The sequence below is a fragment of the Delphinus delphis genome, chromosome 3 (genome assembly GCF_949987515.2).
Source record: "Delphinus delphis chromosome 3, mDelDel1.2, whole genome shotgun sequence".
Lineage (NCBI taxonomy): Eukaryota > Metazoa > Chordata > Mammalia > Artiodactyla > Delphinidae > Delphinus > Delphinus delphis.
This window is the reverse complement of record NC_082685.1, coordinates 115560789-115579393: the sequence shown is the minus strand read 5'-3', so window position 1 is coordinate 115579393 and position 18605 is coordinate 115560789. Positions and strand designations below refer to the sequence as shown.

At 43.0% G+C, this 18605-nt stretch overlaps 1 protein-coding gene across 1 annotated transcript in view; it reads left to right on the top strand.

Annotated features, from left to right (window-relative positions):
* Nucleotides 1–4905: 4905 nt before the first annotated feature.
* Nucleotides 4906–18605, top strand: part of ARHGEF28 (Rho guanine nucleotide exchange factor 28) — a 307797-nt gene continuing 294097 nt past the window's right edge. The window contains 2 exon segments of the mRNA XM_060009321.1: nucleotides 4906–4938; nucleotides 4940–5177. Of these exon segments, the coding sequence (XP_059865304.1) occupies nucleotides 4906–4938; nucleotides 4940–5177 (271 nt within the window).

The following is an 18605-nucleotide window of genomic DNA, read 5'->3' as shown; positions in this document are numbered from 1 at the left end:
ATTTTTAGATTTTATTTCATTTTAATTAGGTTAAGTAGTCTACTAGCTAATGGCTATAGTAGTGGACAGTAAAACATAGTGGACAGTAAAACAATCAGTAATTTTTGTTGAGGTTACTGTATTGAATTATAGTGATGAAGGTGATGTTGTTTAGCCATGTATGGCCACATTTAAATTTTTAGGAGCTGATTAGAATTGGTGTTTCTTATAAAATGGAATCTCATTATTATGTTTTCTTCTTTTCATAGAAAATCCCCTGATAAGTTCCTGAGATGGGGTCCTGGATCTGGAAGGTAAAAAAAATTGGTGCTGAAAGAAAGCCAATGTTACAGAGAAAGGGTCTCTAGATAGTGTGTCTCTATAGACTGGCTCTGGAGGTGGAAAAAGTCTCTAATGGTAGAATTTTAGAGCCTCAGGAACCAGCTGACGAGGAACAATGTTTTGTCAATGGAGCATCCCCAGTGTTCCTCAAATCACGCATGTAGGAAGTGATGAACTCTGTGTGGTTAAAGGGGCAGCTCCACTCAAGGGACAATTTTTATCTTCCCCAATATCTTCCTGTTCATGGAAATATCAGTATGTAAATATTAGCCACAGTAGGCTTCATGTGCTTTCCTAAAACTACCTGGGACTAAATTAGACTGAGCACACAGTCACATTATGACTTTTGTGGGCCCTAGGCACTTTTGCCTTCATGGGCTGCTTCCTCCATAAAAAATAAAGTAAAATAAAATAATTACATCTTATGACTCCACTGTTATAAAGACAAATATATTAATATTATATGTTAAAACATTTTCTTTGACCTAAAAGTTCATCTTTTTTCTTCCATTATAAAAGAAATTAAAACATTTTGTTGGTTTCTAAAAGTATGGTGGGCTTTGGGCACTGAGCCTGCTGTGCCTGGTGGAGAAGTTGGCCCTATTTGAGAGGCTGTACCTTCCCTTTAGGGAAGTCCTTAGTCCAGTGGCTAAGACTCTGCCCTCCCAATGCAGGGGGCCCGAGTTCGATCCCTGGTCAGGGAACTAGATCCCACATGCATGCCGCAAGTAAGAATTTGCATGCCGCAACTAAAGATCCTGCATGCCGCAACAACAACAAAAAGATCCCTCATGCTGCAAGGAAGATCCGGCGTGCCGCAATCAAGACCCAATGCAGCCTAAATAAACAAATAAATGTTAAAAAAAAAAATTTTTTTTAAACTGGCTGGAAATGGCCTATTCTTTTCTTAAAAGATTGCAAAATATATTTTTAGTTGGTATACAATAAATATTAATTGATTAAAAATATTCAAAGATGTCAAGACTTCTAACAATATGAATATTTGTATACTTTTTGTTCCTAATGTCCATTTTGGACTTATTATTTGGCTACTCAGAGTATGGTCCACAGACCAGCAGCAGTGGCATTACCTGGAGCTTGTCAGAAATGCAGAGTATCAGCCTCCATCTGATACTGAGTCAGAATTTGCATTTTGACAAGATCTCCAAGTGATTCACATGGACATAACACTGAAGCACCACTGGCCTGCAATTTAAACAGGATTGTTCATCATTAGTAGAAATGAATGAGCTGATTCCCTTAGCCTCCTTTAATCGAGGGTTGGCTGTCATTCTTCTCCAGTGGCAATGAATTCAGTTCCTTTAGTACAGCTCTTCCCAACTTTGGCAGACCATTGGAATCATCTGGGGAGCTTAAAAAAAAACCCAACGTGTGGGACCCATCCCCTAGAGATTCTGAAATAATTGGTCTGGGGTGGGATTGTGGGAATCAAGGTCTTATTTTTAAAGCTTCTAAGGTGATGCTAATGTGGAGCCAGAATGAGAACTGTGAGCCTTTCCCCACAAGATTTGCCCCCTGGTTTTGATCATTTTGGCCTCTTCTGTATTCCCTAACCTTCTCAGTCTGAGCAACCAAGTGTATCGTCCAGAACTAGTTTCTTACCTTGGAGTCTGACATGCTCTATTAATTCTCAAAGTTCTGACGTGTTCTCCTAATATATACATACACCGAAAAATTAATTGCCACCATTTCCTACATCCTTATTATGTGTCCCATAATCACCTTCAGTCATTTAATCTTCACCATGATAATAAATACTATTCTTATGCTCATTTTACAGCTGAGGAAATGGAGGCTTAGAAAGGCTGGCTCTTCCCAAGCTCATCCAATTTCTAGTTCCAAAATTTGTCCCCCCCCACCCAAAACTATTGTCTTCCAGTGCCATGCTTTTATTTAGGAAACACTGATAATTTCCTAACTCATATATCCGAACATTAGATTTACCATTATTCAGGCTTTGAGAATTACTGGCAAAGGAAATAGAAGGAAGACCAGGAAAGAATTAAGTAGCTAATAGAATTTTGAGTGGTTTTAATCCATTAAAGAAAAGTTTGAAAATCGTGATATACATTTTCCAACCTGCATAACTGATACGATACTTCACTTGAAAAAAACAAATATTAAATACTCCAAAGGTGCCCTGTGTTAGGACTGTGGAGATTACTGGGATTAAAAAACAGTCTTTGCCCTTGAAATGACAAGTGAAGAGGCTAAGGACCTGAATTAGTCTGACATATGACAGTGAAAAGAATCAGGTGCTAAATTGTGTGGTAAGGTCATTAAGCTTTGCCAAAGTTCAGAGGCTGGCAGAAACCGGACAGGATTTACGGAGGAGTTCTGTCTGAAGTTTGTAAGGATGAATGGAGACTGCATAACTAGAAAAGACAAAGCTGAGCTGGGACACTGGCCTAATATTCACTGGGAAGTAAGAATTTTCCCAACTGAATTACCAGCCTGGTTTCTTGTTGGCTGAATGTCCCTTTTCTGGGGCTGGAGAATACGTAGTCTTTGAATTCTAAACAAGTGCCATCTCAGCCAAGCCTAGCACTATCTCAGTGTCCTGAGTGACCTATATCTGGAGCAGCAAAATCAATCAGATGCAGAGGATTGATAGCTTCCTGCTGCATGCATCCACGGGCTTCTTTTAAGGTTGCTAGAGTACACTTTGCTTAATATTTGAACCAAGAGAAGTTGAAAGCCAAGTACTTATTTAAATATTTAAATATTTAAATATTGATCAAGCTCAGTGCTTGAGAGAGGGCAAGAAAACTGCAGATAGCATGATTATATGTCCTCAGTTGCTGAGGGTTCCACAAGTACTAGTTTTGCTTGTTTGTTTCTTAATTTTAGTGGGGAAGGAGATTTGGGGTAACTTCTTATAATAGTTGGTCCTCCCACATTTTCTTATTTTTTTTTCTATCTACGTATCTGACAGAAGTAATGAAAAAAAGGAGGGGGGGGAGAAAGAAAGAAAAGAAAACGCACAGTACCAGTGATGTAAAAAGAAGCATAACAACAAAGGCCACAAATTCAGCATTGTTTTTGCTCACCACGGATTGGAAACCATTTTTGTCAAGTGTGTTGTTCAGTTAGTCTCCAGTACACATTTTAGGGTTGGAAATATTTTTTAGTTTTTTTTTTTTTTTTTTTTTTTTTTTGCGGTACACGGGCCTCTCACTGTTGTGGCCTCTCCCGTTGCGGAGCACAGGCTCCGGACGCGCAGGCTCAGCGGCCATGGCTCACGGGCCCAGCCGCTCCGCGGCATGTGGGATCTTCCCGGACCGGGGCACGAACCCGCGTCCCCTGCATCGACAGGCGGACTCTCAACCACTGCGCCACCAGGGAAGCCCTATTTTTTAGTTTTGAAAAATATAAAACTGTTTTTATTTTTTTGGTCTTGAGTACTTTGAAGTCCTGGAAATGGGCAGGAACTTCTTTTTCTTTAAAAGGCAGTGCCTGAGGCCAGGCCTTGGGGTCCCAGCTCCGTGAAGCAGGAGCTGGGATTGCAGCATGGGGTCAGGCGAGCAATGCCAGGGTGGGGTCCTTTTAATCAAGGCAAAAGCCCGGACCTTTGCCTTGGAACAGGGTGAAGGACACAAGGCAGGGTTTTCTTGCTCTCTTCTTAAGCCTTGCCTTCTTCCTCAGGCTGCTCTGTCGGCAAGGTGGGCTGGGCAAGGTGAGGGCCAGGAGGGAGGCCAAAATGGCTAAGGCCCAGGAGAGGTGTTGGTGACAGCTGGGGAGGGGTGTCTCAGTGGCCAGCTCTCTCGGGCTACTTCACTTGAAAGAAACAAATATGAAATACTCCAGCAGTGCCCTGTGTTAGGACTGTGGGGATTAGTGGTTCTGCGGACGGCAGGTCTTCACAGGAAAACCAAAACAAAGACTCAAGGTAACTATTAGAAAAATCAAATCGGTACTTTTGCCTTTAAAGCTGCTATCATTATCGGAAGTCTCTTTTGGGAAGGCCTGGCTGATGGAGAGGCTTCTCTGCTTGGGGTTGCGATCAGTTCTAACCAGAAAAGTGCGTTGATGGTAAGGGGGTCCCTCTCATATTGCTGTTCATGGTAAGAAAGAGGGTTTTCATATTTTGGTGACTTCTAATGGAGCCCCTTGCTGGCGTGAAGGCGCAGAGAATCGCAGCTCGCGAAGCTCTCGGCTTGAGGAACCTGAGCCTCGAGAAACAAGAGGGTGTCTGCAGATGTTTAGGTAAGAAATGGGCCACGTTAAGTCACAACTGTGGTGGCTTTTGGCCGAGGACAGCCTAGGGCTCCCTCGGGCCCGGCACATCTCCTTTCAGGAGCCGGCAGCCGACCCCTCGCTCTGGCGGCGCCCAGGCGAGGCCAGTGGGGTCCGGGGCGCGCGGCCGCCGCCACCAGGGCGCAACCTCGAGCTCCCCGGGCTCGGAGCCCCCGCCGGTCGCGGGGCTCGGGGCCGGGGCAGCGAGGCCGAGGCAAGCGGCCGCGGGCGTTGGGAGGGGGCCGGCGGAGCCCGCGCGGTCGGGCAGCTTCAGGTTTCCTCCTGGAGCCGGTGTCGTGCGCGGCGGCGGGCGGGCCCGGCCATGTGATGCCGGGGCCGGGAGGCGGGCAGGCGGAGATCCAGCGGCAGCCGGCAGGCGCGGAGCGAGCGGGGCGGCCCCAGCCGCGGGCGCAGCCAGCTCGGCCCCGGAGCGCGGCCTCGGCTCCGCCCCCTCGCGCTGCCCCGGCCGCGCCGCCGCCGGGCGTGGGCCGCTTCGGGAGAGCCTCCCCGGCTCCGGCGGCGCGTTCCGGGCGCCCTCGGGCAGGGCGCGGGGGCAGCGCCTCGCTCGGGCGTCGGAGGCTGCGGGACAGCACCTCCGGGTAAGTGCTCTCTGGGGGCTCCATCCCCGCGTCTCCCGGCCGCCCGGGGTGGAAAAGTTTGGCCGCCTCACCTGAGTTCGCCCTCGCGGAGCTACTTTCTCCAGGGTCCCGGAGGGCGCGAGGGTCAGCGGGGGTGGAAAGGGGGTGCTGCCGCGGGCTCGGCGGCGCGGGGATGGCCGCCGCCTCCCTGTCCTCGGGGACGGCAACAAGTGAAGAGGCGGCGCGGCCGGCGCGGCGGCTGCAGCTGCGGAGCACTGGGTCGTCCGGACCGCGCGGCCCCTCTCGCCCCCGCCGGCCCCGCTCAGGGGACCGGGGATGGGCGGGTGGAAGCCGGCCGCTGTCCTTCGGGCGCCGGGGAAATAAATGGTCTTCTTGCGGTGGAGAAGGCAGAGCCTCGAAAGCTGGCGTTTCCCTTCCCCATCAGTGCCTGGCACCGGGGTGAGGGTGCTCGGCGGGGCCGGGTCCCCAGAGAGCAGCAGACCAAGCGGAAGCTCAGGACACAAGCGCTAACATTTCTTTCATGTGGAAACACATATTGTGCTTTAAAAGGCATCTATAGTTATCTTGGTTAGGAGAGGCGGCCAGAATTCCGTTGGACTTCCTTAGGATTATTTCGTGGATCTGTTTTCCTCTTGGAAACCTGGGGTGTGCCTGGTGGTCCCCTAACCTTCCCGTGCTGGGAGTTTCCACAGGGGCATAATGACGGCCTGTTGGCTAAGGAGGCATCCTCGCCTATGCAGGGCTTTGTGGAAGCTGGGTGCTCAGGCAGCCTTGGAAACCCAACTCTCGTTTCCCAGACACCAATTAGATTTCCAGGAGAGAATCCATCTTCCTCCCTAGGAGCTCACAGCGCCCCCCCCCGCCCCCCCCCATTGGTTGTAGCTGGCAGCAACATCTGTGTTTGCGCAGCTTCTCCCTTCTTGACCTCTGCCTGAGTCGAGACAAGTCCCCGCAGACCCAGAGTTAAAGAGGTTTACCACCAGACCCGCGCCAATTGGGTAAGAAATACGAAAACGTAAGATGTTTAGAAGGAACTGATCATTTGGGGTCCCATGGGGTCCCTGGTTTTCTAAAGCTTTGCCATCTTGTGTTCTAGGCCCTGAAGATGTCAGGGGAATTGAAGTCCTTTTTTCACAACAAAAAAATCGAAGACCTGTTCTCTTGGGTTCTGTGGGTTGCTCTTTGCACATGATAATCCAGGCAGATTACCTGGGAAGCTTTTTAGTATACCTGTCTTGGGTTTTTATATACACATACTTAAAGCACATAGGTATTTGCCTCATCTGGATTAATAGCCAATCTGATTCCTTTGTCGTATTTGGAGCAAAAGAAATTACTACTGCAAAAACCTTTGGAGTTTTCTTATACAACATAGTATTTCAGTGTAATGTTCTGATGTGGACTTTCTGTGTGATTATTGTGCTCATTAACTTTGATCAGATGGGAATTAGGATAGCATCAGACCTCCTATTTAGTGGTTAGAGAAACTGAGGCACAGAGCTAGCTATTGGGCGTTTGACTCAGGTGAATGTCCTGGCTAATGGGAGAATGGAGAACAGAGAATCAGTGTTTGTCCTGCTTTTGATTGTGTTTTCTTCCTTATCAAAACCACATAGCCTGGCCAACCAAGAACAGGTTATGTAACAGGTGTGTCGTTATACTTTCCTTTGAAGCACCTCTGCTGTCCTCTGAGCAGTTTGGAAACACTTAAAGGTAAAGAGGAAATAGTAGTTGGTAACTAAGGCTCTATGAAATTTCATCAGGGGCCTCACTTGTGTTTCACACCTTTTTTTGTTTAATCATGTGAGTACTGCAGAAGAGTTTGGAATATTTTCTCACTGTGCTCTTATAAGAAACTACTGTTGTGGCTAAGACTTAAGTTGCACAGGAATTTCAGGTGAGCTGTGACACATGACCTCCTTTGGTAAATGAGAAAAAGATATGTGTTTTAAATAGGTATTGAAACAAATAAAGGAATATAATGTTACTTCTATATTAAGCATTTGGTACAAAGTTGGTAACCATTATATTGGTACTTAAGCTCTACCTGCAAGTTCTGCCAGAGTTTATGACCAAGTGTGACTCCCCAGTAAAGAGGTTTATGATACATTGGGTTGGCCAAAAAGTTCATTCGGGTTTTTCCATAACATCTTACGGAAAAACCTGAACAGACTTTTTGGCCAACCCAGTAAATGTCGGAAAACCCTTTACAATTGGCACATGGTTAGAATGGTACTGCAGAGAGTCCAAATTACCCTCAAACTCCCAGGCTGACTGTAATTTTATTATGCTTTAATTTACTGATCAGATATGACAGATCTGGTTTATGTAGGTTTTGTCTAATTGCATTTGTATTTATGCTGCTTTAGTGAAGCAGAGAAGCTATAGGATAATTTTCCTGTGACCTTAAATTTGTTACGAAGAGATGGGTCAAGCTGGGCAACTCCCACTGAGAGTTCTAAATTAAAAACAGTGTTATACTTGAAGTGCACCAAATTCAGGGAATTTTGCCATGTTAGAGTTGTACTGTAAATATTATGCCACGCTGTAGGGCTTGAGTCCAGATCCCTCCCATAGGCAAAGCTGGGCTTAGAGATATTTTTCTTACGAAGTGCAGGTCAGGTACTAGACCACAGAGCATTTTGCCCTGATTGGATGGTACTCTGCCATTTTTGTCCAGTCTCTATAATCCTTAGTTCTTTTGTTATTTTCCTGGTATTTAAAAGTTCTCAAAACCTCAAAGCAGTGTCGCTCTGCTATGTTGCCATTTTGCTAGTCTCTATCATGCCCCTCTCTTTTTGTGAACATTTTCTTATATTTATTCAACAAATATTTGAGGACCTACTATGTGCCTGGCATTGCTCTCTGCTTTAATTCTCTGGACTGTGGATTTCATGTCTAAGACAGTCCTTTTCTGATTTTAGAATTTTTAGGATCTGTTGCATTTTGAGTGGGCCTCTCCACACTCAACACTAAGACATTTGGCTGATAAAATGGCAGGTAATTTTTTCTGTGATAGTACATCTTCTTAACTTGACGGCAAGTTTTCCCTTGAAATTTGCTCTTTGGCACAATTGAAATTTGCTTATTTCTACCATTATTGCTCCTGGACTTCTTCTCCTGGATAACCAAGGTAATGAGATTTGACATCATTTTTAGTATGAAGGAAAGTGAAAACATAATTGAATATTGGGCATTTGTTCCAGTGATCTTGGTTTTGAACACTTTTATAAAAAATGTATTTTAATTTTCAGAGGTGTGTTTTCTTATTTTAATCCTCAGTTTATTAATTTGAGGTTTGATTTCTGTAGAAAGTTGATGTAAAAGAAATGCCTCCTAGCGACGAGTGAAGGCCAGCATAGATGGAGATGGGCAACGACACCTTCGCTTTACATAATAGCATGTGTACTCAGCACTCAGATAACATTCTGCCTATTTCAAGTGGCAGGCTTTGTTTGACTGGTGTGCGCACGATCATTTTGCCTTTAAAAAATGCTTAAGATGTTAACATGCTTTCTGTATTTCCCTCAAGTATACAGACATTCCCTTAATAAATAATCATGAACTATATTGTATATATTAATGAAATGTATGGTTTAGCTCTTAAATTCATTATCATGCACTAGTGATCATGTCCTTTTTAAGGCTTGCACCTCTTCTTCCATCATTTTATACGTTAAAGCAATTATCTTTAGTAAACTATAACCAAGTGGTTAAGAGTGGGGACTCTGGAGCCAGCCTGTCTCATTAGACGGTCCTGGCTCTGTCCTGGCTGTACCACCTCTCTCTACTTCAGGTTTCCCATCTGTAAATGGGGATAATCACTGTAACCTGCCCTCTAGGGTTGTTGGGAGAATTCAGTGAGTTAATTTGCAGAGAGCCCCTCTGGTAGTGCCTGGCAGAGATTAAGTGCCAGAAAATGATGGTTATATTTATAACAAATAGAAAATAGACATTAAAAAAAAAAGGAGCTTGAGCAGGTTTTCCAGGTTTCAGAAGGCAGTGAGATGTCCGTGTGATCTCAAGGGGAAGCGCCTTAGGCTGGGAGTCCAAGGCAGGGATGGAGACTATTGCCTGTGGCCTCTCATCTGTGTTACCTTGGGCAAGTATGACCCCTCTGTGGGTCTCAGCTTCTCATCTGGTCAAATGGAAAGGGGTAAACTTGATGGTCTCTAAGGACCTCTGGTTCTAACATTCTATACTGTCCTGAAACTTGAAGGTGAGGAGGGCGTTTGTCAGTTCAGCCGTGGCTGTCTTGGGCGACACAGCCAGGAATGTACTGTCCACAGGGTCAGTACTGCGCCTGCAGCGGGCGGTCAGTAAACGTTTGAAGGGATTATGAAATAATACTATTAACTTACCTCACTTTGATCACCAGACAGTCATCAGGTTGAAATGACTGAGTTATCTTTCTGGACTTAGTCGAGAGAGATTTCAGACTTGAAAGTCTGGATCCCATGCATGTGGGTCATAGGCCATCCTGCTCCCTTTCTTCTGTGGAACCCCTTCTTGTGGAAGAGGGGTGGGGTAGATCTGGGAAGATGAAAGACAAGTGGACTGATTATTTCTTAATTTCATGATTAAAGTATTTCCACACCTGATACACAGGAGAACGTCACCAATGGCCTTTGCAGGGATGCTGTAAACTAGAAGGGCTTGGAGCAAAGGCAGTCTCATTACGGACTTCTGACCATTTGTGAAGGTTAAGAAGTTTTCGTTGGGCTGGATGGTTTAGGCGAAGTCTCTGGAGCTAATTTGTCTCTTCTCCCTAATGACCATTGTTTATTGTCTGTGCATGGTCCTTTTTCGACAGTTTTCCTCAGTTTCTTGCTCCACCAGCCTCCTGGTTTGCTGTGTGGCCAGGTGTTAGTTTCAAAATTAGGGGGTGCCCAGTGATTAATGAGATTATGGATTATTTGAGCCCCGAACCCAGGATTCTGAGCCTGGCTGTTCGTTGGGATCACCTGGGTTCATAATCACTCAGCTTGGGTCTGACATCTTTTTTTGTTTGTTTGTTTTTGATGTGGACCATTTTTAGAGTCTTTATTGAATTTGTTACAATATTGCTTCTGTTTTATGTTTTGGCTTTTTGGCCGGGAGGCATGTGGGATCTTAGCTCCCCGACCAGGGATTGAACCCGCACCCCCTGCTTTGGAAGGCCAAGTCTTAACCACTGGACCACCAGGGGAGTCCCCTGGCATCATTTTTTAAAGAGATGATACTAGCTATTTATAAAAGGGTTTGCTAGCTACTTGCCTAACCTTTAGTGTTTCTGGCTTTCTGCATCTGAAAGAATCCAGGGAAGGGTAATTCTCCTGGTATCCCTTTTAAGCTATGGGCAAGTCACCTGTCTCCTACTGCCTCCTCTTGTGTCCCACCACCCCCGCTCCCATTAGCCAGGACTGGTAACTGCCTGTGGAATGTGCAGTGTACTTCCTACCTTCTTTGACTTTGTTCCTTTGTTCCCTTTCCTTTCTAGCGAAAATCTGTTGCAATCCTCAAAGCAAGTTCAAACTACCATCTCTCTGAAACCCTTGACCAACTTCTCAACTTTCCAACTTGACTGTAGGCCCATTGATGGCAGGGACCCTGATTTAGGCTACTCTGTAGGGGGCTGCACAGAATATACCTATATTGGTTGGTTGGTTAGTAATTTTGCTAACTGTCATGTCAACAAGTCCTAGTTTACAGCATCCCCATAGAGGCTAATGGTGATTGTTTTCCTGTGTATAAGGTGTGGATTGAATTGGAAAATATTGGGATGCAGGGGAGGAAAGGAGAATGTTGCTCAAGAAGTTAGATAGCTATCCTTCTCAGATATAAATGAGAGGCTACACAGGCCTCTCTTAGGAAATTATATGTTCTGTCTGGGGAAATGAATGAAATTCTTGTTCAGAGTTAGAATCTTAGGACTGAAACAAACCTGAAAGGTTTTTCTCTAGTTTCTAGTAGGTGAACAATCCCCCTGTATAGCATACTTCCACATGGTTGAACATTTGAATACTGTCCTTGAATACTTTCAGTAATGGGGGACCAGTAACCACAGATACCCCAGTCTATCTTTGTTCCCCCCCCTCAACTTTAGATACACACAATTATTTGTCAAAGTGTGCAATATGATTTGATATACATGTACATTGTGGAATGATTACCAAGGATAATTAACACATCTATCACCTCACATAGTTAACTTCTTTGTGATGAGAACACTTAAGATCTAATCTCAGCAACTTTCTAGTATACAATACAGTATTTTTAACTATAGTCACCCATGCTGTATGTTAGATACTCAGAACTTTTCAAGAGGTACAGACTTTCAGTTACATCTCCCTGTTTCCTCATTCCCCCAGCCCCGTGAGTCACCATTCTATTCTGTTTTTATGAAATTGGCCTCTTTTTTTCATAAGATTCCACATATTGATGATGTTATATAGCATATAGAATTTGTCTCTTTTTTCCTTATAAATTTATTTATATTTTATTTATTTACTTTTGGTTGCATTGGGTCTTCATTGTTGTGTGCGGACTTTCTCTAGTTGCGGTGAGCGGGGGCTACTCTTTGTTGCGGTGCGTGGCTTCTCACTGCAGTGGCTTCTCGTTGCGGAGCACGGACTCTAGGTGCGTGGGCTTCAGTAGTTGTGGCATGCGGGCTCAGTAGTTGTGGCTTGCAGGCTCTAGAGCGCAGGGTCAGTAGTTGTGGTGCACGGGCTTAGTTGCTCCGCGGCATGTGGGATCTTCCTGGACCAGGGATTGAACCCATGTCCCCCTGCACTGGCAGGCGGATTCTTAATCACTGCACCACCAGGGAAGTCCCTAGAATTTGTCTTTCTATGGCAGCTTATTTCACTTAGTACTATGCCCTCCATTTCATCCATGTTGTCACAAAAGGCAAGATTTCCTTTTCTAATGGCTGAATGATATTCCACTGTGTTACACATATTACATTTTCCTTATACATTCATCTTTATGGACACTTAGGTTATTTCCATGTCTTGGTTAGTGTGTATAATGCTGCAATGAACACAGAAATGCAATCTTTTTGAGATAATGATTTCATCTCCTAGGCTATGTACCCAGAATTGGGATTGCTGGATCATACGGTAGTTTATTTTTAATTTTGTGAGGAATTGCAATCCAGTTTTCCATCCATAGTAGCTGCACCAATTTACATTCCAACCAACAGTGCACCAGTGTTCCCTTTTTTCTACATTTTCACCAGCATTTATTTCTCGTTTTTTGATAATAGCCATTGTAACAGGTGTGAGGTCATCTCATTGTGGTTTTGATTTGCATTTCCCTGATTGGTGATGTTGAGCATCATGTGCTTGTTGGCTGTCTGTATGTTGTCTTTGTTAAAATGTCTGTGTAAGTCCTCTACCCATTTTAAAAATGAGATTTTTTTTTTTGCTATTGATTTGTTTGAGTTCCTTATATATTTTGGATATTAACCCCTTATTAGATATATGGTTTATAGATATTTTCTCCCATTCTGTAGGTTGCCTTTTCATTTTGTTGATGGTTTCTTTTGCTGTGCAGAAGCTTTAGTTTGATGTAGTGCCACTTGTTGATTTTTTTGCATTTGTTCCTTGTTCTTTTGGTGTCAAATCCAAAAATCATTGCTAAGATGATGTTAAGGAGCTCCCCCTGCCTTATCTTCTTCTAGGAGTCTTATGGTTTCAGGTTTTACAAGTCCTTAATCCATTCCAAGTTAATTTTTGTGAGTGGTGTAAGATAGTGGTCCAATTTTATTCTTTCACATATGGATATCCAGTTTTCCCAACACCATTTATTGAAGAGACTATCCTTTTGCCATTAAGTATTTTTGGCACCCTTGTTAAATATTGACCATATATGCATGGGTTTATTCTGGGCTTTCAGTTCTGTTCCATTGGTCGCTATGTCTGTTTTTCTGCCAGTACCATATTGTTTTGACTGTTATATTGTAGCTTTGTAATATAGTCTGAAATCAGGAAGTATGATGCCTCCAATCTTGTTCTTAATATTGCTTTGGTTATTCAGGGACTTTTGTGGTTCCATATAGATTTTAGGACAATTTTTTTTCTATTTTTCTGAAAAGTCATTGGAATTTTGATAGGGATTACTTTGAATCTGTAAATGGCTTTGGGTAGTGTGGACATTTAAACAATATTAACTCCACTGATTCATGAACACGGATATTTTTCCATTTGTTTGTCTTCAGTTTCTTCAGTGTCTTACAGTTTTTGGTGTGTAGATCTTTCACTTCCTGGGTTAGACTTATTCCTAAGTATCTTACTGGTTTTGATGCTATTGTAAACGGCATTATTTTCTTTATTCTCCAGATAGTTAATTAGTGTACAGAAATGCAACAGATTTTTGTATGTTGATTCTGTATCCTGCAGCTTTACTGAATTCATTTATTAGGTCTAACAGTTTTTTTGTGGAGTACTGAGGATTTTCTATACAAGATCATGTCATCTGCAAACAGACATTTTTACTTCTTTTCCTATTTGAATGCCTTTTAATTCTTCTTGCCTAATTGCTGTGGCTAGAACTTCCAGTACTATGTTGAATAGGAGTGGTAAGAGGGGACATCCTTGTCTTGCTCCTGATCTTAGAGGGAAAGCTTTCAACCTTTCACTGTTGAGTATAGTATTATCTGTGGGTTTGTCATATATGGCCTTTATTTTGTTGAGGTGTGTTCCTTCTGTACCCAATTTGTTGAGTTCTTATTAAAGGATGTTGAATTTTTGTTAAATGCTTTTTCTGCATTTATTAACACATTTATTGATTTGTGTATGTTTCTTTTTTCATTAATTTAAATGTTAATCACTAAAAACTTCCCTCTTAGAACTGCCTTTGCTGCATCCCATACGTTTTGGTATGTTGTGTTTCTATTCTTGTCTCAAGATTTTTGAATTACTCTTTTGATTTCTTCTTTGACCAGTTGGTTTTTCAGAGTGTGTTTTAAATTACACACATCTGTTTTTTTTTTTCCTGGTGTTCCTTCTGTTATTGATTTCTAGTTTCATACCATTGTGGTTGAAAAAAGATATTTTATATGACTTTCATCTTCTTAAATTTGTTAAGACTAATTTTGTGACCTAGCATATGATCTGTCCTGGAGGATGTTCTGTGTGTGCTTGAGAAGAATGTGTTTTCTGCTGCTGTTGGGTGGAATGTTTTGTACGTTTGTTAGGTACATTGGCTTAAAGTATACTTCAAGTCCATTATTTCCTTATTGATTTTCTGTCTGGATGATCTATCCATTGTTGAAAGTAGGTTATTGAAGTCCCCTACTCTTGCATTGCTGTCTGTTTCTGCCTTCAGATTTGTTAATAATTGTTCAATATATTTAGGTGCTCCAGTATTGGCATGCATATAATTACAATTGTTATATCCTCTTGATGAATTGACCTCATTATTATATAATGACCTTGTGTCTTCTTATAAGTTTTCACTTAAAGTTTATTTTGTCTCATAAGTATAGCTATCCCTGTTCTTTTAGTTTCCATTTGTATGGAGTATCTTTTCCTATCCTTTCACTTTTAGCCTATGAGTGTCCTTAAAGTTGAGTGTCTTGTAGGAAGCATATACTTGGGTCTTGTATCTTTGTCCATTCAGCCACTCTTTGTCTTTTTTTTTTTTTTTTTTTTTTTGCAGTATGCAGGCCTCTCTCTGTTGTGGCCTCTCCTGTTGCGGAGCACAGGCTCCGGACACGCAGGCCCAGCGGCCATGGCTCACAGGCCCAGCCGCTTTGTGGCATGTGGGATCTTCCCGGACCAGGGCACGAACCCGTGTCCCCTGCATCGGCAGGTGGACTCTCAACCACTGTGCCACCAGGGGAGCCCCAACTCTTTGTCTTTTAATTTAAACCATTTACATTTAGAGTAATTTAGTTATTGATAGGTAAGGACATACTATTGACATTTTGTTAATTGCTTTCTGATTGTTTTGTAGTTCCTTTGTTCTTCCCCTCTTGCGGTTGTCCTTTGTGAATTGTTGAGGTGGCCTACCAGAGTTCTACTACTGTCCTTTTCCTTGTGGCCTGAAATCCCTCCATGGGGATCCTTCTTGGCACCAAGCTGCTCTGGACTGAGGGTTAGAGGGATGCAAGTAAAATGCTTCCTATGCTTCTCTCTGCTGTCATCCTCAGTTTTTGAGCTCCACAGGGTTTCTGCTGCTGCTTTGTTGTAGTTTAGAGCTTTCCCAGGGCTATTTTCATTGGTTTGTAGGTGGTCTATCTTTGGAAACCTTTAGGCTGTTAAAAAACCATCTCCCCTGTATTAAATTTGATAGTTCTGCTGCTTGGGGGCCATTATGAACAAGTTATTTTACATGACAGCCCCCTACATTTTTTTTTTTTTTTTTAACGGTACGCGGGCCTCTCACTGTTGTGGCCTCTCCCGTTGCGGAGCACAGGCTCCGGATGCACAGGCTCAGCGGCCATGGCTCACGGGCCCAGCCGCTCTGCGGCATGTAGAATCTTCCTGGACCGGGGCACGAACCCACGCCCCCTGCATCGGCAGGCGAACTCTCAACCACTGCACCACCAGGGAAGCCCTGCCCCCTACATTTTTGAAAATTAATTGCATACCCTACCTTTAAGCCTTATTTAAGTTGGTAAATCTCTTTCAGCTCTTGTTAAGTGACATGATTTTGAATCCTCTCACTACCCTGAATACTGAACATATACCAATTTGCTATATTCTTCTTAAAGTGTAGTACTTCTGGATGCTGACCGAAGGTGCAGAGTATAGTAGAACCATTCCCACCCTTGCTGAGACCCGCCTCGTCCCCCAGGGAAGCACTGAAACCTCATAGTTAAGATTACCAGTTACAGGTTAGAAAGTTGGGGGGACTCTCAGCTCTGCTACTCTCTACCTTGTGTTGGGCAAGTCATCTAAACTTTTAGTCTCAGTTTTTACCTATTTCTCTTATAGGGTTAAAAGGACACAATAAGATAGTCTATGTAAAATGCTTAGCACAGAACCTAGGACAGAATAATTTCTCAAACAATGGCTTTCCAACTACGGTCCTTCTAAACAAGGCCATTGGCTCTTGATATTCAGTCATCTCAAAATAACCAGTTTGTTTTTACACCTGTTGCTGCTGAGCCCCATCTCCTCATTCATGGATGTGTGCAATTGGCTCCTTAGTCCTATAAATAAAACTTAATATTTATCTAAATTTTCCTGTAAATGACCATCTGTTCTAGCCTTTCAAAGTCTTTTAGATTGTTTATCTATACATTTATCATTCACTACCCTCTTTTGTTCCAAGTTGTCCACAGATTTGACATGCATTTCTTTAATGTCTTAAGGAAATAATAAAATTATTGCCTAGGCTGAGGTCTAGGGCAGAACGATTTGATGTGTCTATACAAACTTCACTTCAGATTGATGTTTATCAATTTCGGGTAGAGTTGTTCAGCGAATTACTCCTATTGGCACTAGCATCGGATTCTTAGTCCTCCATCCTGTCATAAGGATATATGCTTTGTCAACCAAATCTACTGTACCTCTACTATATAGAGTTACCAGTTTGGTAACCACATAATGGAATGGGGTTATTGTGACGTGACTTATTCTTGGGGAACCCACACTGGCTTCAAGTAGTCACTGCTTCCTCTGAGGTACTCAGACATCAGCCCTTTAATCTGTTCTAGAATCTTGCTTACGATCAATATGAAGCTCCTTCTGTCTGTAGTTTAGAATTGGCTTTTGTGAAAATTGACATGATACGTTCGTGTCTCCTATATTTGAATCCTGTCATTGTCCACAGTTTCTGACTGATTATGGTTGGAAAATCTCATTGGATTCTTTCCTATCTTGGCATGTCCAGCAGCCTGTAACTTATTCAGAGCCTCTAGGTGCCCTCTTATGATCGACTTTCCCACTTACAGATGTTCTTTCTGTCCTTTTCAATTGGAAGGTTATCTCTCTCCAAGAGGAGACAACATCTCAATCGCTGTAGAGGGGTTCTCCTTATCATTCATCTACGCTACATCACCAGTCCTAAGCAGACCTATCTATCCCTTCCTTGATGTTCTGGCTTAAAAAATAAGTTAAAATAAAAATCTGATTATCAGGCTTCCCTGGTGGCACAGTGGTTGAGAATCTGCCTGCCAATGCAGGGGACACGGGTTCGAGCCCTGGTCTGGGAGGATCCCACATGCCGCGGAGCAACTAGGCCTGTGAGCCACAACTGCTGAGCCTGCGCGTCTGGAGCTTGTGCTCCGCAACAAGAGAGGCCGCGACAGTGAAAGGCCCACGCGCCACCATGAAGAGTAGCCCCCGCTCGCCACAACTAGAGAAAGCCCTCGCACAGAAACGAAGACCCAACACGGCCGAAAATAAATAAATAAATAAAATTTAAAAAAAACCTCTGATTATCCTTAGTTTTTTGGCAGCCTCATGTTATTTGGGGCTTTAGTATGTCTGACACAGTTCTTAAAGCATGACATCCTCATTATTTGTTCTGGAAAAGAGGCAGGAAAGAGGATAAAAACAAAACAATTCTTTTTATCATTTGAGTAGAAAAGAGCACAAACCTATAGGAATTGGGAGCTCCTTGAATATAATGATCTGTCCACATCTCCACAGAATCCGTATCCTTTCCAGATGGGAAGTCTTCTATTAGTTCTATGAATCATGATGATTTCTTTAGGTAGTGATTTCATTGATTGATAATAACGTTTGGAGGTGGAATTTGGATGGGATGGAGTGACAGAACACCCACTATGTATCACTACATATATTTATGTATAAGAAACAGCTCATCTAACTCTTCAGCGTTGCCTTTTGTGAAATTGCTAGCTTTGCAACTTCCCTCAGAAGTTCTCAGGGATGAATTTCTGGAAGTTGCTTTTATACCGGTTATCACAGCCCTTAGAGACTTAGCTAGTCTCCTGCTGGCCACTCACCATTCTTGGTGGTCAGGGGCAATACACAAAACCTATTATTAATGTTTTATTAAGTTTTAAATGGATGGATTCTTAGGGGGAATGAAATAGAAGCATTTCTCTTAAATTGTTATGTTTCATGTTACACTAAGTTGTCATATAAAACGCTTATGTGTTTTTTCTTCTCCTATTTAATAACCAGAAATGTTGATAGCTTGCTTATTGAATATAAAACATAGTGTCAAGAATCTTTAAAATCTTTAAAGTCAGCCATGGGAATTCGAATTGTTCCTTGTTCTTTACTTAGAAAGGTTCCACGGAACCCTACTATACTGTTGGGGGGAATGTAAGTTGGTGCAGCCACTATGGAAAACAGTATGGAGGTTCCTCAGAAAACTAAAAATAGAACTACCATATGCTCCAGGAATCCCACTCCTGGGTATATACCCAGAGAAAACTATAATTCAAACAGATACATGCACCCCAATGTTCACAGCAGCACTGTTCACAATAGCCAAAACATGGAAACAACCTCACCGTCGATT